The sequence below is a fragment of the Prunus avium genome, chromosome 2 (genome assembly GCF_965620075.1).
Source record: "Prunus avium chromosome 2, drPruAviu1.hap1.1, whole genome shotgun sequence".
Classification (NCBI taxonomy): domain Eukaryota; kingdom Viridiplantae; phylum Streptophyta; class Magnoliopsida; order Rosales; family Rosaceae; genus Prunus; species Prunus avium.
Genome location: NC_142285.1, coordinates 31,987,242 through 32,011,047, shown reverse-complemented (window position 1 = coordinate 32,011,047; position 23,806 = coordinate 31,987,242). Strand labels below are relative to the sequence as shown.

The 23,806-nt window shown below is 37.1% G+C and overlaps 1 protein-coding gene and 2 pseudogenes across 1 annotated transcript; all 3 read right to left on the bottom strand.

The window, feature by feature from the left end:
- Positions 1–109: 109 nt before the first annotated feature.
- Positions 110–793, bottom strand: LOC110745110 (14 kDa proline-rich protein DC2.15). Its single transcript, XM_021945190.2, has one exon. It carries the CDS (start codon positions 740–742, stop codon positions 323–325), a length of 420 nt encoding a protein of 139 aa, XP_021800882.2. The 5' UTR covers positions 743–793; the 3' UTR covers positions 110–322.
- Positions 794–2,634: 1,841 nt separating this feature from the next.
- Positions 2,635–3,443, bottom strand: LOC110745113 (14 kDa proline-rich protein DC2.15 pseudogene; annotated as a pseudogene).
- A 19,247-nt stretch (positions 3,444–22,690) lies between these two features.
- On the bottom strand, positions 22,691–23,528 carry LOC110745112 (14 kDa proline-rich protein DC2.15 pseudogene; annotated as a pseudogene).
- Positions 23,529–23,806: the final 278 nt, after the last annotated feature.

Below are 23,806 nucleotides of genomic sequence, written 5' to 3'. Positions count from 1 at the left end.
CACATTCAAGTAAGATATTAGCATTTTTTGTTGATTTGTAGAAATGAGATATATAAAACTGAATAATCATGAAATGTAGGTTCATTTAATTTTAATTGTCCAAAATCAATAATAAAAACCACCAATGCTCATAGACTGAATGGACAAAGGGTAACACAGTTTTCAATTCAAAGGGAAACACAAGAATGTAGGGAACACTCTACATATCAATTACATTTGGAAGGAAACATGCATGATGTATTTCAGCCAAATATTAATGACCTTTTTTTATTCACACAAAGATGTGGAAAGGGCAGTAGCAGATGAGAAGGTCATGGCAGCCCTAGGCGCATTGGAAGCCCGTTGGGACAGACTTACCACAGTAATTCAAAAGCAAGCTTAAGGAGACTGGCACATTAAGATTGATGCCCAAAACGTTGGCTTTAATGGCAGTGCAAAGGCATACAGCAGCTTCAACATCAGCGAGACCCCCAATGAGGCTACAACAAGGGGTCTTTGGTGGGGTCCCCACGACAAGGTGCACCAAACCATTCAACAAATCACCACATACCCCTAGCTTAAGGGTGTCCTTAGGGCAAGAGGCTTTAGCTGGAGGGATTGGGGTTGAGGGAGGAGGGTGTTTTGGGGTTTTTGGTGGTGGTGGACAATGAGGAACATGATGATTTGAACTCACTGTAGTGAAAAACACAAGGTTAAGGGAGAGAAGAAGAGCAATGGTTGCAATTGCCTTAGAAGAAGCCATTTTACAACTAAATTCCCTTAGGCAGTCAAGTGACTGATTGATATACTTGTGTTACCTTGTAGATGGATTTTTAGGTGGTGGATATAATGAACAGAATTAGGGTATTTATAGTCCTTTTTCTTTTGGAATCTAAATTTGTCAAAGGCACCCATGTGAGTACACAGTGCACGCTATTTTGGATCTAACTCTGTCACTTGCTGTCCTGCGGTGCAACTTGAAGAATAGGCCAGATTTCAACTTTGGAGCTTTCTGAATTTTATGCTTTCATATATAAGGCACCAAAACAAAAGGACACCCTTGTTCTTACAGAGAGGTTTAAATTTCTTAATTGATCGTGTCCGCATTTGGCCAAACCAAGAATCAAGATTCTCCGTCTACTAGCTGGAGGGTTTCCTTTTGTATATATAATGAAGTCGAGGGAAAAAGAGAGGTACTAGCCAACATCGATCTTGGTTGTGTAGATAAATAATCTGCAAATGAGTCCCTAACGAAAATTTCGGTGCATAAATAAATGCTCTCTACCACTGAGTCGGACACAAGAGATTTCACTTTGACAAAAAGGAGTAGTAATGTAATGAAAAACTAGGTAAACTACCACCAAATGTCAACAATAAAAACTAGAACATTCCATTCTAGTTGCCACCTTGTCTTCTCACCCATCAGATAAAGTGGCTCTACTAATTATATGGTATTGCAATTTCTCTTTTTCTTTTTGGGTCATAATAAGATACTGTAATTTGGAAACTCCGAATCTCTATGCCTTAAATTAAGATTAGAAATTTAGGGTCTTTGTTGATGCCAATTTCATTATCTTCCACAAGAAAGGAAATTAAAATATACCTTTATTATTGAGTCAGGAAAAACTTCTCCATTTTCAATATTTTGTTATTATGTGAGGACAAATGAAATGAATTTCTCTATATCAAAATTTAATTATTATGGTTCATAAGAAAACAATCCATATCCATGAAATCTTATTCTTTTGGCTAGGAAGCTTTCATCCACAGATCCAAGATTTCATGCGTATCTTATGCATAAAGATAAAGGCGACTTCTCAGACAAAAACAAGAAAAAAGACCTCAATTTCAGAAGGGTGCTGCTTGGCGAGACAATGATAGGTTCACGTATATCTTCATCATGATCTATAATACAACAAAGACGAGACAGGATAATTTATTTAATGTCCCTCTTACTAAAGTAGTTCAACATTACATTCGGTATCTTTTGTACTAAGAAAAACTATATTGCATTGAAACAAACTTGTAACAATATGACAAAAAACTTCTGAATCAAAACAAGAGGTTCCTCAAACCAAACCAAAATCATGATCAGTATCGAGATCAAAACATACCGAACTGTGAGCTACACTATTGCAAGTACGGGGCACATGAGACAACGATGCACTTTGGAACCTTGAAAAGATTTCCATGCATGGCATGCAATTTTCATAGATTACACCAATGAAAATTGACCCACCACTCAAACTAACCCTCCCATTTCTCGTTTAGAAAACACTAATTATGTGCTGACATAAGAGAATTGAAGTTAAAACGACATTTTTTTTCCCCTCATTGTAACAATGCTGAGAAGTTATGATCACCTTGGTTCATTTGTTTATTAAGTATGCAGTGAATGATGTTGCACGTACGGTATGCTTTATGGTTTTCCCAAAGAAATAAACTGAGTAATTCAAGCTATAGGCACGAGTGACAATTGGGGCAAAACAATATTGTCATATGAATTTAGAGACCATGTATTCAAGCAAGATACTAAACACTTTTGTTTTCATTGTCAGGTTGTTGAAATGATGAGAATATAACTAATTATCATGATAGTCGCATTTAACTTTAATTGTCTAAAATCAATAACAAAAACCACCAATGCTCAAAGACTGAAAAGATAAGAAGTAGCAAAGTTTTCAATTCAAAGGGAAACATATATGAGCATTGCTTGGAGAGAACATTGTACATATATCAGTTACATTTCGAAGGAAACATGCCTAATGTATTACAGCCAAAGATTAATGGCCTGTCTTTTATTGAAACAAAGCTGTCGAAAGGGCAGCAGTAGGTGAGAAGGTCATGGCACCACTAGGCGCATTGGAAGTCTGTTGGGACAGACTTGCCACAGTAATTCAAAAGCAAGCTTAAGGAGACTGGCACATTAAGATTGATGCCCAAAACGTTGGCCTTAATGGCAGTGCAAAGGCACACAGCAGCATCAACATCAGCAAGACCCGCAATGAGGCTACAGCAAGGGGTCTTTGATGGGGTCCCCACAACAAGGTGCACCAAGTCATTCAACAAATTGGCACATACCCCGAGCTTAAGGGTGTCTTTAGGGCAAGAGGCTTTAGGAGGGCGGGGGCTTGGGGTTGGGGTTGAGGGAGGAGGTTGTTTTGGGGTTGGGGTTGGAGTTGGGGGAGGTTGTTTTGGGGTTGGGGTTGAGGGGGGAGGGTGTTTTGGGGATTTTGGTGGTGGTGGACAATTAGGTGGGGGTTTTGGTGGTGGTGGACAATTAGGTAAATGATGATTTGAACTCACTGAAGTGAAAAATACAAAGTTAAGGGAGAGAAGAAGAGCAATTGTAAATACATTATGAGAAGCCATTTTAGAACTAAATTCCCTCAGGCAGTGAAATGACTGATTGATATTCTTGGGTTAACTTGTAGATGGATTTTTAGGTGGTGGATATAGATACTAGCGAACACAATTAGGGTATTTATAGACTTTCGTTTTATGAAAATAATCTAAATTTGTCAAAGACACCCATGTGAAAGCACAATTAGCATACACTGTTTTGGATGTAACTCTCTCACTTGCTGGCCTGGGGCCAATGCCATATTCAATTTTGGAGCATTCTGACTTTTATGCTTTCTAATATATGGCACCAAAACAAAAGGACACCCTTTGTTCTTATAGTCAAAAAAAGTTTTAAATATCTTGATCGTGTCCTCATTTGTCCAATATATCCTAAAATAATCAGGGTTCTCCTTCTACTAAAGAGAATTACCAGCCGACATCGATTTCGGGTGTGTAGATGAATGTTCTCTATCACTTAGTTTCTAGTAAGAGATATTTTGACAATGAGGAGCATCCATTGTGTAGATAAATGCTTCTTACCATTGAATCCATAATATTGAGAGATATCACTTTGACAACAAGGAGTAATGAACAACTGGAAACTAATGTCGACCCGATAAACAATCAAACTGGAACCTTCTAAACCCCACCAATGTCACCCAGTTAAAATGAGTAACCTAATTATAATTACAATAATGTTACAGACAATAACTTGTTATAATTATTCTAATTTTTTATTTTTTATTTTATTTTTGTTACAATAAGGTATAGTAGTATGGAAACTCTGAATCACTATGCCTTCAATTAACATTAGAAATTTAGGATCTTTGTTGATGCCAATTTCATTATCTTCCACAATGAAGGAAATCAAGTTTCTTCTCTATTATCAAACCTTTATTATTATGAGTCTGGAAAAACTTCTCCAGAGTCAATATGTTGTTATTCTTTAGTCACAAGACAAACTATCTTCATCATGATCTATAATACAACAAAGACGAGACAATATAACTTTCATTTAATGTCCCTATTACTAAAAGTACTCCAACATTACATTCAGTATCTTTTTTATTACAAAAAAAAAAGAAACTATATTGCATTGAAACACTTGTAACAAAATAATCTTTAAACAAAAAACTTCTGGATCAAAACAAGAGGTTCCTCTGAATCCAAACCAAATCATATGATCAGTATCGAGATCAAAACATACCGAACTGTGAGCTACACTGTTGCAAGTACGGGGCACATGACACAACGATGCACTTTGGAACCCTGAAAAGATCTCAATGCATGGCATGCAATTTTCATAGATTACACCAATGAAAATTGGCCCACCACTCAAACTAACCCTCCCATTTCTCGTTTAGAAAACATTAATTATGTGCTAATTAACATAAGAGAATTGAAGTTAAAACGACATCTTTTTTCCCCTCATTGTAACAATGTTGAGAAGTTATGATCACCTTGGTTAATTTGTTTATTAAGTATGCAGTGAATGATGTTGCACGTACGGTATATATGCTTTATGGTTTTCCCAAAGAAATAAACTGAGTAATTCAAGCTACAGGCACGAGTGACAATCGGGCAAAGAAATATTGTCATATGAATTTATAGACCATGTATTCAAGCAAGATACTAAACACTTTTTTTTTTCATTGTCAGGTTGTTGAAATGATGAGAATATAACTAATAATCATGATAGGCGCCGTTGAAGAAAAATGTGAACCTCCTAACATAATTTCACCAACACTAATTAAATAATGAGGTTTTATTATTTTAGGTTCGACCTATTCGAGACGCGGTGTCTCTTAATTACAATCCCCTGTTTCAAGGGAATACCCTTTGATTCTATCATAAAGAAACAAAACATGTGTGTGTGGTTTTGCTGCTGCCCCTAAGGTTTCTTTTTTTGTGAGGTTTTGAGGTTGGACTTGTTTTAAGAAAACTGATGGCAGTTTTGTAAATTATAGGAGTTCAAAGCCTCTTAATTATGTTGTAAATGGGTTTTAGGTGTGTTTCTAAAGTCCATTTCATGTAGTTTTTTATTTTATAATTTAGACCCCTATATTGACTTTAAATTTTCAATCAAAGTTAGACTATTGTTAAGTCTCACCATACATAATTTCACAATTTTACAGTTAAACAATTTTGTAAGTATTAACAGCAAATTTTTCTTTATATGAAATAACAAAACTCAAAAGCCGAATAATTTGTAACACAATTCCTAGAGGCTCATTGACCCCCGGAGAAGTAATCATTTGCATATAGGCCATATATATGCATGAAAATCAAAGAAGCAACAATCCATAGAGGCCCAATCAGCTAATAACACTATCCAAAAGAGCAAATCATTTGCAAGGATTAATAATAACGTGCTATGTTCATAATATGCTTAGGTAACTAAAATATAGAAAATATACGGCCTAAACATGTTCTTTTCTTTTGTGACTTTATTCTTTCTATCTTTATAAATGAGTTTTTATTTATTTATGGAAAACCTCCTCAATCATTTTGATAGTCAACAAATTATCATTGAATAAGGTAGAGGTCACACTCACATTTGTAAAACTCTCTTAACCTCAATCATCTCAAATAACTCTACATTCATTCATGTAAATGTGAAGTTTTGTGACACAGCACGGAAACACGATAATTTTTTTTTTAGGGAAAACAAGCGTTAACTCTAAAATTGATAAACTATTGAAATACAAGAGGAAAATTATAACAAAAGGTACGTGAGTTCCGTATCACATTTCATAATCCAATACGTGAAAAACTAGAAATTAGATTAACTTCTCCCATCCCAAATAATCTAACACACAATTGAACATGAAATTACATTTTTAATTTCTTTAACCCTAGAGCGTGGTCAGAATTTTTACATCCAATGTGAACCCATCTTTGGGAAATCCCCATTCAATTTTTTCACCAACCATAAATATTCACAAGGAGGTAGGAAAGCCATAAATTCAAAATCCAAGTCTCTGTCCAAGGAAGATGCTCAAATTGTAGCAAGAAAGTATTTGCAAAGAGTATATGAAAGAGACAAGGAACCTTCACTTTGCCAATGCATGAAGCCACCAATTCATGATGCGTAACCAATCAAAGCATAATTGAACATCTTAAACAGAGAAAAGCAAGCAACCAGAAAAAGGAATAACTAAATCCAAAGAAAACACAAGGCCAGAAGGACCTCTCAGTTTCCAATCTCTTCATGCCAATATGTGTGCTATAAATCCAACCAACCCTAGAGCTTCCATCATATCGCTCACAGGGTTTCGAACAGAGCTCTAATCGTACACAGAAAAGAAAGAGACCACTGCAAATTTATAAGGCTAATTTAGATGGAGGGAAAGCCAGTTGCTGCCAATACCAATCGTGTTTTCCAAGACATTGAGCCATTAGAAGAATGGGTGCGAGAGCAAGCATCCGACGCTTTCCTCGTCCATCTGTCGGGTTTGTTGCTCATGAATTTCATTTTGTCTCTATATTATTATTGTTATTTTTTCTATATTTTCAGGGTGCCTACGTATCCCTTGTGGGAATCAAGCCACTCGTAGTTTAAAGAATTGCTATGAATAAATGACTTATTGCAAAAGGGGGAATTTGAATGAATTTGATTGAAAAAATGTTTGAGTGAAGTTAGCCGAATAAACCAGGAATTCGATTTTGATATGTGTTTTGGGGCGAATTTGGTTAAGAATAAACCAGGGATTCTGTTTGGATTTGAGATTTGGGGAACTTGGTTGATGTAACTAGTGATTCAAATTTGGTTGCGGTTGCGTATATTGGGATGCTAGACTGCCTATGTACCCTTAATGGGGTCAAACCGACGTAGTTCCATACATTGAGAAATTAATGGGCAAGTCTGGCCCAATAATTTAGAATTTGTGTCTTTGAGACAATTTGGAGATTTTAAGATTTTCATAGGTAGATGACCCATGAGAAAAGTTGGAAATTAATGGGTAAGTGTGGCTCACTAATTGAGAACTTGTGTTTGAGAGATTTGAATTTAATCTCATTGAAATTTGCATGGGTAGATTGTTAGATATATGCCCTAGAAGCCAATATAAAATGGATAATTATAAGGAAATAATATATAATAATAAAAGGGGCAAGAGCGTTGCTTTAGATACATAACGTACACAAAGTAACAAGTCCATGGATTAAGATATAAATGGAAAGTGGTCTAAAGAAGTTAGATGCACGAGACCTTTCCATACATATAAATATCGTATCCTAAAATGTTCTTGGTCATAGGATCACCAATTGGACAATGGTGACCCACAAAGACTAGTACACATTATGTCTGCTCAATTGGGAGGATGACTAGTCTCAAGTCATTCGTGTAGAGACATTGAGACAAATGTGTAGGTGCTCTATAGAAAATGGAGTCCACTGAACGCGATCAACTTTAGAATTATTGTATGGAAGTCTTACTCACAAGTGTCAAACAAAGAATTCTAAGTTGTGATAATGCAAATTAATCCTTAGACCTGAGACATCACAGTTGTCTTGTGTACATGTTGTTTCTCTTTGAGAGCACTATACGGTTGTATCAAAATGATGTGACTTAAAGGTGTTCCTCAGGATTCTCAGCGTGTACGCAGAGACAGGTGAATGTACAACAAGGAATCTTTGCTTTTAGTAAGAAGAGAGAATACTCTAAAGATATGATTCATGAATCTTTGGCCAAATATTGGATGGAAATTGAAACAAGAACGTTTGAAATTTCATCAAATTGAATCATATAATCTAGAGATGTCATATTAGGGATTTTGACACAAGTTTACCATATCCCGAGAATATGACAGAGTATTGAATTAGAGAATGATCGAATTGCATTGTAATCACAAACTGACTAGGTTCTCTAAATGAATTTTTTTTAGCTTGGGTAGCCATGACATACTGCTAGGTGTCACTCATGGCTTGTGGAAGCCCTATAAGGACTAATTATAATTAGCTTTTGCCAATAGGGAGAATTGTATGGAGGGATACAATTGACACTTGATTAATAGGGAATCATTCATACCTACTGTCTCGCTAATTAGAACCTATAAGATCGCACACAGAAAAAGAATCAATTGGGAAATTATGAAGAGAATGAATGATTTTGTGACTTGGTCAAAGTCAAAGGTGAAAGTCAAAAGTCAAAGGTCAAATGGTTGACTCGACACTTGACATGGTCAACTAAGGATGACCCGGACCAACACTCGTTAGACAAGTGAGTGATTGAATTAGCCAAGTCACTAGAGTAATTAAATTGATTAGATTAATTTAATTATTCAATTAAAGTTATGAAACTTTAATTAAAGGTCCCATATGACTTAGAAATTCAAAAGGGATTTGACCATATGGACTTAGGCACATATGTGACACATTATAGGATTAATGTGTTGGACCAAGATAGCAAAAGATGACACACAAGAGGAGGGGGGATGGTGTGGCTACACTAGAGTTTGGGGGCATTCTTGTCACTCTTGTGAAATTTTTGATCCTATAAGTGTGTAGCTATGGAATCTTATCATCCTAGGGTTTTCAAGTTGGTGAAATTGGAAGAGAGAAAACATCAAGCTCTCCCTCCCTAACCCCTTCAATCTATCACATCAAGTGAGGGTGCTAGTGTTTGTGCCTAATAAATCACGGCCATGAGCTGGCCGAAAGAGCCCCCTTTCTCGGCCCTGGCACTTGCTCGTAAAACTGAAACGCAGCGTTTCAACAAGGCGCTTTGCCTTCCTGAAGACAAAAGAAAAATGCTAAGGCATGATCATCTCGGCCTCGAGTGCAGGCCGAGGCCGAGGCCAAGCAAAATCGCGGCCAGAAATATTAAAGTCAGATCATCACGTGATAGCAGGGACCCATGCTTCATTTAATGAAGTAGCGCCTGTTTAATGCAGCAAACCCACTGGCCACAAATAAGCATTTAATGCATGAGGGAAGGTGGGAAGTGACTGAAGTCAGGTTGTGGCGACAGAAGACAGAGTGATTAGACGTAGACATTCTCACAAGAATTCTTGCAGCTTGAGAGATTAGGTCACCAGCTATTAGAGCAATAAATGCGTCTCCACGGCCAGCTGCGCAGAAACCACGATTAGGGCGGCGGCCTAGATTCACTACTACAAAAACCACTTTGCGCGACGAATGATTTTTGGTCGCGCAAAGGAAAATTTCGTCGCGCACAGTTTGCGCGACGAAATTTTGGTCGCGCAAGTTCTGTCGCGCAAAACTCGTGGAGAAAGGGTTTGCGCGACGGCCAAAATTATTTGTCGCACAAAGCCACTTTGCGCGACGAAGGATAACAACTTGCGCGACGAATCATGACAACTTTGTGCGACGAAAATAACAACTTTGCGCGACGAATATTAATTACTTCGCGCGACGAATCCTGAAAACTTTGCGCGACGAATATTAATTACTTTACGCGACGAATATTATATACTTTGCGCGACGAAAGTTAATGTCGCGCAAGTGTACTTTGCGCGACGAATGTGAACGTCGCGCAAAGGTTTGCGCGACGAAATATTCATTTTTTTTTATTTTTGTTTTTTGAAAATTTTAAACTAAAATAAACTAATTTCATAGTTTGCGCGACGAAATATTTTGTCGCGCAAGGTTTTTGACATTTTTTTTAATTATTTATCTTATATCAATTTCATTATATTAATTTTTTTAAATTTAATTTAATTGTATGATTTTATTTTTCTTAATTACTTTAATTTAAATTGACATATTCAAAATAAAATTACATAAGAAAAATAGTGGTCAAATTATCCAATATACATAATATTCAAAATGTACACTTAAATTAACAAAGTACAATAATAAAATCTACAAGCCTCTTATATCAAATCCTCAACTTTAGCCATCAAAGCCTCAACAATTCCCTACAAAAAAAAAAAACAAATATTGTCAAATAACAAAACAATAACATAAAATAATGACAAATAATTGGCATAAACTCAAAACTAACTCCAAAAATACATATTAATGAAAAAAAAAAAAAATTTACAGAGAAGTGAGTGTGAGAGAATTAGAGAAGATAGTGAGAGAGAGATGAGAGAGTGAGTGAGAGTGAGAGATGATGAAAAGAGAGATGATGAAAAGAGAGATGAGAGAGTGAGTGAGAGAGAGAGAGAGAGAGATAGTGAAGAGAGAGATGAGAGATTAAGTGAGAGGAGTGAGTGTGAGAGAAATGGTAGGATTTGGGGAGTGGGAAATAGAGAAATGGTAGGATTTAGAAGACATTGAGAAAATGGTGGAGGAGTTATTTTGCTTTTAAAGAAAGTATCACTTTGCGCGACGAAACAATATATTGGTCGCGCAAAGTGTTTAAAAAAAATTTAAAAAAATATTCCCATTTTCGGTGCCCGCCAAATTTTTTCAGTTTTGCGCGACGAATTTCTGGTCGCCCAAACTTTTGCGCGACCAAAATATTCCGGCGTCCCATTTTTGGTGCCCGCCAAATTTTTAGAGTATACTTTGCGCGACGAATATTTATATATTGGTCGCGCAAAGTCGAAATTTTTTTTTAAACATCCCATTTTTGGTGCCCGCCAAATTTTTAGAATATATACTTTGCGCGACGAATAATTATATATTGGTCGCGCAAAGTCGAAATTTTTTTTAAAAAATCCCATTTTTGGTGCCCGCCAAATTTTTAGAATATATACTTTGCGCGACGAATAATTATATATTGGTCGCGCAAAGTCGAAATTTTTTTATTATTTTAAAAATCCCATTTTTGGTGCCCGCCAAATTTTTAGAGTATACTTTGCGCGACGAATATTTATATATTGGTCGCGCAAAGTCGAATTTTTTATTTATTTTAAAATTCCCATTTTTGGTACACGCCCAAATTTTGAGAGTATACTTTGCGCGACGAAATACCAATTGGTCGCGCAAAGTCTTAAAAAATATTTAAAGCTAGTAATAAATACATATACTATTCAATTTCTTAAGTGTTATACGTACAAAATAAATAAATTTAAAGCTACTCAACGATCCAACCGTCAAACTTGTTTGTTTATACTTCGAGATCATATACACCAAAATTCAGAAAAAATAAACATTAAGAGATCAATGAATGGGACAAAACATTTCGACGGTTATAAACGAAAAATCATGATTTAACGGTTATTTCAACCCTGATTTTGATGATTTTTTACAGATACACTCCTTGACCCTTTATGAATACAATGATTGCATTCGATCGTCAATTTAAAATATTTACACTAGTAGATACCACAAAATCGTATGTTATATTTAATAAAAGTATAAATAAACTCTTATTTGTTAGTGAATATATTGTTTTCATGGCATACGCATTCTACGAAACTAGTTTCAACGATCCAACTGTCAAATTTATTTGTTTACAGTTCGAGATCATATACGCCAAAAATCGGAAAAAATAAACATTCAAAGATTAAGTAATAGGACAAAACTTTTCGACGGTTATAAACGAAAAATCACGATTCAACGGTTATTTCAACTCTGATTTTCATGATTTTTTACAACTACACTCCTTGACCCTATATGAATACAATGATTGCATTCGATCGTCAATTTAAAATATTTACACTAGTAGATACCACAAAATCTTGTGTTATATTTAATAAAAGTATAAATAAACTCTTATTTGTTAGTGAATATATTATTTTCATGGCATACGCATTCTACGAAACTAGTTTCAACGATCCAACCGTCAAATTTGTTTGTTTACACTTCGAGATCATATACACCAAAAATCGGAAAAAATAAACATTCAGAGATTAAGTAATAGGACAAAACTTTTCGACGGTTATAAACGAAAAATCACGATTTAATGGTTATTTCAACTCTGATTTTCATGATTTTTTACAGCTACACTCCTTGACCCTATATGAATACAATGATTGCATTCGATCGTCAATTTAAAATATTTACACTAGTAGATACCACAAAATCTTATGTTATATTTAATAAAAGTATAAATAAACTCTTATTTGTTAGTGAATATATTGTTTTCATGGCATACGCATTCTACGAAACTAGTTTCAACGATCCAACCGTCAAATTTGTTTGTTTACACTTCGAGATCATATACGCCAAAAATCGGAAAAAATAAACATTCAGAGATTAAGTAATAGGATAAAACTTTTCGACGGTTATAAACGAAACATCACGATTTAATGGTTATTTCAACTCTGATTTTCATGATTTTTTACAGCTACACTCCTTGACCCTATATGAATACAATGAACCACTTCGATCGTCAATTTAAAATATTTACACTAGTGGATACCACAAAATCTTATGTTATATTTAACAAAAGTATAAATAAACTCTTAATTGTTAGTGAATATATTGTTTTAATAGCATATGTATTCTATGAAACCAGTTTCAACGATCCAACCGTCAAACTTGTTTGTTTATACTTCGAGATCGTATACCCCAAAAATCGGAAAAAATAAACATTCAGAGATCACGTAATTGGACAAAACTTTTCGATGGTTATAAACAAAAATCACGATTAAATAGTTATTTTAACTCCGATTTTGATGATTTTTTACAGCTACATTCCTTGACCCTATATGAATACAATGCACCAATTTGATCGTCAATTTAAAATATATATTTTCTAACAAAAACCCAATCCGAACTACAATAATATATTTTTCTAACAAAATAATTTTTTTATTTTATTTATTTTTGTATAGACTTTGCGAGACGAAGATTATTATTTCGTCGCGCAAAGTCATCCAAATTTTTTTTATTTATTTAATTTTAGTAAAGACTTTGCGAGACGAATATTATTATTTCGTCGCGCAAAGGCATCCAAAAATTTTTAAAAATAATTTTTTATTTATTTATTTTTGTAAATACTTTGCGAGACGAATCACTATTCGTCGCGCAAAACTTTGTGCACCGAATTCTAGTATTCGTCGCGCAAAGTTACTTTGCGCGACGATTCTTTGTCGTCGCGCAAAGTGACTTTGTGCGACGATTTGTTTTTCGTTGCGCAAAATTGAGTCGCGTAAGACTTTGAGCGACGATTATTTATATTTGTCGCGCAAAGTGACTTTGCGCGACGAATTTTGTTTCGTCGCGCAAAATTTGGTCGCGCAAGGGGTTTTTTTTAGTAGTGATTCACCAGGATTTATGGGGTCACACCACCATGCTTCACGATCCCAAATGTCGATTGGACACCCACTTGCGCTAATCAGACTCCACTATGCTTAAATTCAGCCTCGATTACTCATCCAGGAACTCTTCTTATAAATACAAGGCTCGAGCTACATCCAACGTGTTCAAACACCAAACCAAAGCCTCCCACGGAGCAACTTATTTTTTCTTGTAATGCACTTTCAATATCTTTACTTGCTTTCCTAGGAGTAGTGTTAACTGTAAGGAAAATTCATTCATCAATATATCATACGACTCTTGATTTTCAAGGCGCCGGAGCACCATCTCTGTTGTTCGTTCCCTCACCCCATATATCATACGATCGTCGCTCCCTGAGCGACGCGCCGGAGCACCGCCCAAAACCCACCACCAACACCATCACTCAACGGCCTTATAGTTCAGGCCGTGAACCTAACAGCCGAGACTAGTTCCTCTCTCGGCTACAATCGTTTGATTAGAAGACGAGTTCAAACAGGCGCAACACTTATCCATCCTACACTCATCAACATCTCGACGCACGGTAGACCGTGCTGGCACGCCCGTGCACAACCGCACCGCACCCAAAAGCAGGAAACCGCGTGTCAACGCACATCCCCTTGGCCCGGAACTCCAGGCCGTGAGATTTGCGCGGCAGACAGCTAGCACCACTCTTCACTTGTTGTCTACTCATTCTCTCATCCCATTCAATCCTTGGTGAAGAGCTTTGGAGAGGTGCATATCTTTGTATCTATTTGGAGAGCTATAAGGTGGAGAATCAACATCGAAGGGAGAGCCAACAACAAAGGGACCACTCCCTCTACTTGAACACAATTCTTGGTTTCAAGATTTGCTCCAAGGGTATGAATATCTTATCTTTCTCTCAAATAGGATTTAGAGAGTCTTTGGTGCACACTTTCATAGACTTATAAAGATTGAGACCAAATAAGACTTGCATGAATCCCTAGTTTATTTAAATCTTCCGCTCAAACTTTGATTTCATATTTGATATGGCTTGCTAGGTGATTTATACTCTCAAAGTTTGGTTGTAAAGTTTTTTAGAAATCTCTACACAACACCATTCCCACAATATTCCCTTCATAGATGACCCATGGGAAAAAAATTGGATGGTTTTGCACCATTTTTCTTATTGTCAATGTCCAAGAAAAGTAATGAGCAATTTTGATTAACCCACAAATTTTTTTCTAAAATTGACATTTACACTTGGAAAAGTGTTTTGACGAATTTGGTTAGGATAAACTAGGGATTCAAATTTGGTTGTGGTTGTGTCTATTGGGATGCCAGACTGCCTACGTACCCTTGACGGGATCAAACCGACGTAGTTCTAAACTGATTGGAAATTAATGGGTAAGTGTGGCCCACTAATTTAGAATTTGTGTTTGAGAGATTTGAATTTGATCTCATTGAAATTTGCATGGGTAGATGACCCATGACAAACTTTGGAATGGTTTTGTACTATTTTTTTCATTGTCAATATCAAAGAAAACTAATGGGCAATTTTGATGAACCCACTAATTTAATTTGATCCTTGGCACATGCATTTGTATCCATGCATGATTTGGAGGATTTGAGATTAATGGGCTTTTGTGATTGATAAACCTGTTAATCCATATTGATACTCCTTTGGTATCTTTTGAAAGTGAGCAAGATGCTCAGAGCATGACCAATCATTTCTTTGGACTTGAGTCATCGTCACAACATGGCTGAGTCGCTTGACACTTCTTTCTGAATAGCTTCTTTGCCACACTGATTGATTCCCACATTTCTTAGTAGGGCTTTTGAATTGGTTTTGTACCACTTAGACTTTTGACACTAGAGCTTTTGATGTGATTTTACAACACTTTATGAGCTTTCATTTGCTGCCTTGGGAATTAATGGGCACTTTGGATTTGAACCCACTAATCCATGCTTTGTGAATTTAAGAACTCGGACCAATTGTTTGTCAATCAGATTTTTAATTGACAACTCCATTGAGCTCGAGACTTGTAATGGAATAAGCCCATCGTATTTAATACCATCAAATCTTGAGATGCGAGATTGGAGACGTCGGTTCTTGAGATATTTGGTTTCACTTGACAGCCCAATATTTTAATAGGCATAACTTAGACTCTATGTTGGCTCTCGGACTTGTTGTGTGGTCTTTGTGACTTTGTACAAAAAACCCTTGAAGCCCACTTCAGCTAATTTGGCAGTCCCTGATTGACTCAGCTTTGAATTTGATCGGAACTACATTATTGCAAACAGACTTAAGATTGAGATCCTTTCAGGCGTGAAGCCTCGATGTTTTGCTCTCTTGAACTTGTCTTGAGAATGCGAGCCTATGAAATTTTGAGACATGCTGTATCACAAAAGGAAGGCACCGTGTTGCTTCTTTCCTTTTGATATTTCACGTGGTGGATTAATCACCACAAATGCTTTCTCTACAATTTTTTATTTGCCTTCACCCCTCCTGCTTTGTCATTTGAGTTGGTTTTCAAAGCTGAGAAATTTCATCTTCTTGTTAGCACTTTGTAGACATAAAAGACGTGGAGGTATGCTTGCATTCTCTGACAATTGATGTGGAGGTATGCTTGCATTCTCTGACAATTGATGTGTTGAAGTGAGTCTCCTAATTAATCAAGGGGATTTATTTCCTTGATTAATTAGGGGATTTATTTTCCTATTTTAAAGATTTATTTCCTTTGGTTAATTAAGGGATTTACTTTCCTATTTTATATAGTTGTCAAATCATTGTATAATTAGGAGATACTTTCCTAATCCTTTACTGGATCTAATTCCTTATAAAGCACTCATGTAAACTCTTATATATACCTCCTTATGGAGAAGAATAATAAGAACCTAACATATTCAAACCAAATATCATATTTTAGCATGGTATCAGAGCAATCGATCCTCGGTTGTCTCTAACTTCTCATATTAAAATTTCTCCTCCCCTCCTCTTCAAAAAAGGGGGGGGGGGGGGGGGGAGGGGGAGTGAAAAAGGATCTGTTTCTTATTCTCATGGAGATTTTGCCTCTTTCTTGACTCCGACATACCCTTCTCTTCAGGGGGAGAAAAGGATTGAAGAGAAGTTTCTATGTTCTTAAGCCGTGTTCACAGGGTTTCTGTGTCCTTAGCCGTGTTCACAGGGTTTCTGTGTCCTTTAGCCGTGTTCACAGGGTTTCTGTGTCCTTTAACTGAATTCACAAGGTTTCTATGTTCTTAGCCATGTTCACAGGGTTTCTGTGTTCTTTACATTCCTCATATCGTATTCCTCGTACCCAGAATCACATTCCTCATATCTATTCCTCGTATCCAAAATCACATTCCTCATATCGTATTCCTCGTATCGTATCGATTTTTCTTGAACCACAAATCCAAAATCACATCCCTCATATTTCCAGTTTCAGATTAAGATCTTCATACCCAAATCCTCATATACTCTTATCCCGAAACCCTAAACACATCTTTTTTATCTTATTCTTAAATCCTTCCGCTACCATGGATATCGTTTCCAAAACCACCAAATCCACTTTCTCATATTCAAATCCAATTCCTACATCAAATTCATACATCAAAATTCCTCAAATCAAATTCCTCAAATCAAAATCCCTCACATTCTCATATCACATCTTACTTCCGCAACGATGTCAGGAATCCCTACTATTCTTCTCTTATTGCAGACTCAAAACGACCGGTTGCCCGAAGAAAGCTACCGGTCGCCCGAAGCAAACGACCGGACGCCCGAAGCAAACGACCGGTGGCCAAAGACTTTGCCTGAATTGCATGGATTATCGACTTGGGTGCTACGAATTTCTTGACTCACTTACCAAGTTGGGCATTGTGACGTATATGCACCAACTTGAGGAGTGTTGAAGTGAGTCTCCTAATTAATCAAGGGGATTTATTTCCTTGATTAATTAGGGGATTTATTTTCCTATTTTAAAGATTTATTTCCTTTGGTTAATTAAAGGATTTACTTTCCTATTTTATATAGTTATCAAATCATTGTATAATTAGGAGATACTTTCCTAATCCTTTACTGGATCTAATTCCTTATAAAGCACTCATGTAAACTCTTATATATACCTCCTTATGGAGAAGAATAATAAGAACCTAACATATTCAAACCAAATTTCGTATTTTAGCATGATGCATCTGCTTCTCTTCTTTTTTTGTTATCTATTTTGTTTTTCTTTTTGTTGCTGATGAAGCTTCACCATTGTCATTGAGTTCGCTGACTTCTTTGTTGGTGAAAACCAATTTGTTCAACGAGTCAGCATGTCTCAGAGCTTTTGACATTCGTGAGCTGCCTTTTTTTTTTTTGGCTGATACTTTCCCGTCCAAGAAAAGAAAGTGTGATCTCTTCTTGTTTGCAGGAAGCGAGCTCCAAGATCAAAGCATGTGATGCTCACAATCATTGCTCATGTTGGGTTATGATAAAGATCATCAGTTGGCTGTTTTTGACGGTAGGCTAAACACCCTAGCCTTGATTTATTCTTTTCACTGTACCAGCAAATAGATATTTTCTGTGATTGCAATTAGAGAATAGTGCCAAAATGGTTCTTTGGTCTTGCGACACTTTTTTTCCCTTATTGCACAACATATCATGGCTCCACAATTTGAACAGAAGCCAACATTTTTTTTTGGCTTGGTTAATTGCATGCCCTCGTCTTTCACCGCCTTGACACATGGAACACCATCTTTTCTGCAGCTTAGGCATAGAAGATTTTTAAGGGTATTTCACCCGTATATGCTTCATCCCAATATTTAATTCATGTTTTTTTTTTCACCCAAAATGAATTTTATCATCCGATGGGAATTTATGAGTTTTCCTCCCAATATTTAGTTTGTCGGTTTTGTACCCGAAATGGATTCATCATCCGAGATAGCTCGGCAGAGCATGGAGGTTCGCTCGACAGAGCATGAAGATTTGCTCGGCAGAGCATGGAGATTTGTGGGTTGCCACCCAACATGGATTACCATCCATTTGTTTGATTTGTGAGTTTTATACCCAAGCATGGGGTTCGCTCAACAGAGCATGAAGATTTGCTCGGCAGAGCATTATTCATTTGCGGGTTGCCATCCATTTGTTTGATTTGCGGGTTTTATACCCAAGCATGAAGGATTTCAAGAGAGGAGCTTTGTTGCAAATGCAACGTGTATCTTTGATTGCTTCTGTCTTTGCAGGGAGTAGAGGCGTTGAGCCTCATTTTTGAATCTTAGCAGCCTGCCGGCTGATCCTCTATCTCCTCCCTTTCTGTAAAAATTCTTCAGCAGCCTTCTTTTTTATTTTTGTATTTCTCTATAGCCTGCCGGCTGCCCCTTGTGGCATTCCAGTTTCATGCCTTGATTTGACTTTGAGCTGAGGGGATTACCCCTTGTGACATATCAGCTTCATATCTTGACTTGACTTGTAAGTGTTGGGAACTGCCCCCTGTGGTGCTCGACCTCTCGTCACTTGATTGGCAAAGCTTTACTTTGCTCTATTTGTATTTATGAATTTGTTGGACTTGTTCAACCTTGATGATTTAGCCACTTGGTGAGCATACTTGGATAGCGAGTGTTCTTTGGCAGAAATCACCATCATAGGTTTTGTGATGCTCAAGTTGACAGCGGTTGGTCCTTTGTGGCCTTAGCAACCATTGATGTTGAAGCTGGAAAGACCAAGTTGATAAAGAATCAACCAGTCATGACTGAGTGCTCGTAAAGTCTTTGCTAGCCTTGGAACCTTAATGGAGTTGAAGAAGTTAGCCTTAATGGCATTTGTTGCAGCAGCTTCAAAATCTGTGATTGGGACAACTTTACAGTTAACTTTCTTCTTTGGAGCACTAACAACCCTTTTTCTTGCATTTTGGGGCTGCCTTCTTAGATGGAGTTCTTGTGGCTAGGGAATTAATGACCTTTGCAGTTGCCTTGCTAGCCATAACTCTAAAGGAGCTATTGGAAGTAGAGCATAACTTGTGGTGCCCTTGTTTTGGTTTTTAATATCCAGAGGCAAACATAAAGTAAATACGATTAGTCTATTTATGAATGGAGATGAAAAGGAAAATGGGTCCCACCGGGCTTGCCAAAAATTATGTTTAAGAAAAATGTGAACCTCCCAATATAATTTCACCACTACAAATTAAATAATGGAGTTTTATTATTTTAGGTTCGACCCATTCGAGACGCGGTGTCTCTTAATTACAATCCCTTGCTTCAAGGGAACACCCATTGATTCCATCATAGAGAAATAAAACGTGTCTTTGGTTTTGCGGTTGCTCCCAAGTCTAATCTCAGGGTGTCTTGCGGGAATCAAGCCACTCATAGTTCAAAGAATTGCAATGAATAAATGACACATTGTGAGGGAAATTTGATTTGAATTGTATTAAGAAGTGTTTGAGTGAATTTAGCTGAATAAACCAGGGATTTGATTTTGATATGTGTTTTGAGGCGAATTGGGTTAAGAATAAACCAGGGATTCTGTTTGGATTTGAGATTTGGGGAATTTGGTTGATGTAACCAGTGATTAAAATTTGGTTGCGGTTGCATCTATTGGGATGCTAGACCGCCTATGTACCCTTAATGGGATCAAACCGACGTAGTTCCAAATTTAGAAATTAATGGGTAAGTGTGGCCCACTAGTTGAGAATTTGTGTTTGAGAGATTTGAATGTGATCTCATTGAAATTTGCAAGGGTAGATGACCCATGAGAAAATTTGGAATGGTTTTGTACCATTTTTTCATTATCAATATCAAAGAAAACTAAAGGGCAATTTTGATGAACCCACTAATTTAATTTGATCATTGGCACATGCATTTGTATCCATACATGATTTGGAGGATTTGAGATTAATGGGCTTTTGTGATTTGTTAATCCATATTGATGCTCCTTTGATATCTTTTGAAATTGAGCTTGATGCTTGAAGCATGACCAATCATTTTTTTGGATTGGAGTCACTGTGTCACAACATGTTTGAGTCGCTTGACACTCCTTTCTAAATAGCTTCTTTGCCACAGTGATTGATTCCCATATTTCTTGTTGGGATTTTGTGGGCATGTTTGGTAGCCATCTTGCATTTGAAAATTAAGGCAGATAGACCCGAATGCCATAAGCATTTTATTGAGCATTCTTGACCGTCAATTGATTTAGTTTTCGTGAACCTTTGCTGACACTCTTGTGCACTTGCTTAGCTTGGTGCTGCAAATAGTGAACTCACGTCTTTGTCCCTTGGAATACAAAGGGGCACAAGTGCCTAGACACTATGCTTTCATTTGTTGCAGGCACCAAAAGTGATGTGAGGGACTTGAAAAAGCCTTGGTTTCAAACCTTCACCTTGTCTTCTATCTGTGTGAATCCCAATGCTTGTTTTATATTGTAAAGCATTTTCGTGAGCTTACTGGACATTTACAAAGAATGGGCCCTCTCAAACAATCACGCCACTGACTATTTTTTATTTTATTGTCTTTGACTTCTTGACGTCAGTATAAGCCAGCTATTCTGTGAGTTTGTTGCTAAAGCTTTATTTGAGCCTTTTGGTTTGTGGGCTTCCAAATGCTTATTCAAGTGAAATTTGGTGTTAAAGCAATTTGAACAATCACTTTACCTTGTGGCTTGATTTTCCCTTCCGTTTGTCATTGGCATGGGGCATTTTGCTTCTCCATGAAGCAAAAGAAAAGTATTGTATCTCATCGATTTATCTTATTTTTCCATAGTTCTACTCCTTCCTATTTAGAAGCTTGATAGCTTGAATCGTGGAGGATGAACTTATTAGAGAAATCTGCATTTCCTTTGGATTGGTTGGCATGAGTTTGGACCCAAACTTTGTGTATTTAGATTGATGCAGCTGGCAGCTTTGGGCTTGTTAGCTTTTGTCAAACTTGCCAATTCTTTCTTCTGTGGTCTCTTGCATAGGACTTGTTGGAGGGGATAAGAATTTGGCAAAACACATCTTGCATCAAACCTTTTTTTGTTTTTTCCTTGTTTGTAACAATCAAAGAGATCCCAATATCAAATTTTCTTTGATAGCGAATCAGCCATATGATCCGTTTTCTTCCCAGTCAAGAGAGAGGTCATTCGACATGTGGCCTTCCTTTTTATTTCTTTTTAAGCTACAGACTCTTCCCATTATTGTTTGTAACAAATCAATTTTGGGATGCTATATTTGAGAATGGCGCAGAGGCACAACGTCATGGACCACGCAAACCATTCCCACAGCTGCAGAATTTTTTCTATTTGTATCCAAGATTTTTTTGGGGTGCAAAATCTTGATTGAGAGTGAAACACCCATACTTTATTTTTAGGGTGCTATACCCAAATTTGTTTTCAGCGTGCAAAACCCAAGCTTTATTTCCGGGGTGAAAAACCCAATGCCTTGATTTGAGGGTTTAATACCCAATGACGGAATTTGCATCCAAATAATTTCTAGGTTTCACACCCATGGATTTGCATCCAAGAAATTTGATTCAAGGGTTGCCACCCCACATGGATTGCCATCCATTTGATTGATTAAAGGGTTGCCACCCATGATGGATTGATAATCCATATAATTTGGTTTGTGGGTTTCATACCCAAGCACGGAGATTTCCAGAGAGGAACTTTGTCGAAGATGCAAAAATATAAAGGTTTTGAACCGAAGTGGCTCACCTTCTTGAATTGAAATTGCTAGTTTCATTGATTTGGAGCATTTGGTTTGCCCTATTTTTTTCTTCATCACTGCCGTGCACTTTTTTTCCTTCAGCACTGTTGTGCATTCTCCATGTCTCCCAAGCCTTACGCTTTATTTTTTTGGTATCTCCCTGCGGCCTGCCGACTGCCTCTCCTTTTTTTCTCTGCAACCTCACGGCTGCCTTCCCTTTTTTTTCCTGTGCGACCTCACAGCTGCCTTCCCTTTTTTTTTCTCTGCAACCTCACGGCTGCCTTCCCCCCTTTTTCTTCTTTTCTTGCTGTTTATATATTGATCACCCATCAACGAATGTTTTAATTTGAAAACATGATGATAAGCTGAGCCTTAAAAACGGAACTGCCAATTTCCTATGAGAGTGCCCACTATTGGTCAAACTCTCATATTTTTATTTTTTGAATTTCCTCCTTTATTTGATCAGCAAGTTTGTTTTGTTTTTAGCACTTATCAACTTAGATTAGATAAGGTTTGTTGCACTTGAGATTTGACCAATACAACTTTGGCCAAAAAAAAATTTTGTGAATATTTTTGGTTCAACAGGCGCATTTAACTTTAATCGTCTAAAATCAATAACAAAAACCACCAATGCAAAGTAGCAAAGTTTTCAATTCAAAGGGAAACGTATGAACATTGCTTGGAGAGAACATTGTACATATATCAGTTACATTTCGAAGGAAACATGCCTAATGTATTACAGCCAAAGATTAATGGCCTGTCTTTTATTGAAACAAAGCTGTCGAAAGGGCAGCAGTAGGTGAGAAGGTCATGGCACCACTAGGCGCATTGGAAGTCTGTTGGGACAGACTTGCCACAGTAATTCAAAAGCAAGCTTAAGGAGACTGGCACATTAAGATTGATGCCCAAAACGTTGGCCTTAATGGCAGTGCAAAGGCACACAGCAGCATCAACATCAGCAAGACCCGCAATGAGGCTACAGCAAGGGGTCTTTGATGGGGTCCCCACAACAAGGTGCACCAAATCATTCAACAAATTGGCACATACCCCTAGCTTAAGGGTGTCTTTAGGGCAAGAGGGTTTAGGAGGGTTGGGGCTTGGGGTTGGGGTTGAGGGAGGAGGTTGTTTTGGGGTTGGGGTTGGAGTTGGGGGAGGTTGTTTTGGGGTTGGAGTTGGGGTTGGGGTTGAGGGGGAAGGTTGTTTTGGGGTTGGATGGGGAGGGTGTTTAGGTTTTGGGGTTGGTAAACATTGATGACAATCAGGAATGTGATGATTTGAACTCACTGTAGTGAAAAACACAAGGTTAAGGGAGAGAAGAAGAGCAATTGTCAATGCATTATGAGAAGCCATTTTAGAACTAAATTCCCTCAGGCAGTGAAATGACTGATTGATATTCTTGGGTTAACTTGTAGATGGATTTTTAGGTGGTGGATATAGATACTAGCGAACACAATTAGGGTATTTATAGACTTTCGTTTTATGAAAATAATCTAAATTTGTCAAAGACACCCGTGTGAAAGCACAATTAGCATACACTGTTTTGGATGTAACTCTCTCACTTGCTGGCCTGGGGCCAATGCCATATTCAATTTTGGAGCATTCTGACTTTTATGCTTTCTAAACCAAAACAAAAGGACACCCTTTGTTCTTATTAGTCAAAAAAAGTTTTAAATATCTTGATCGTGTCCTCATTTGTCCAATATATCCTAAAATTATCAGGGTTCTCC

Bases quoted from the DNA above. Each gene is read 5' to 3' on its own strand.
- LOC110745110 (XM_021945190.2), bottom strand. From the start codon at position 742: ATGGCTTCTTCTAAGGCAATTGCAACCATTGCTCTTCTTCTCTCCCTT.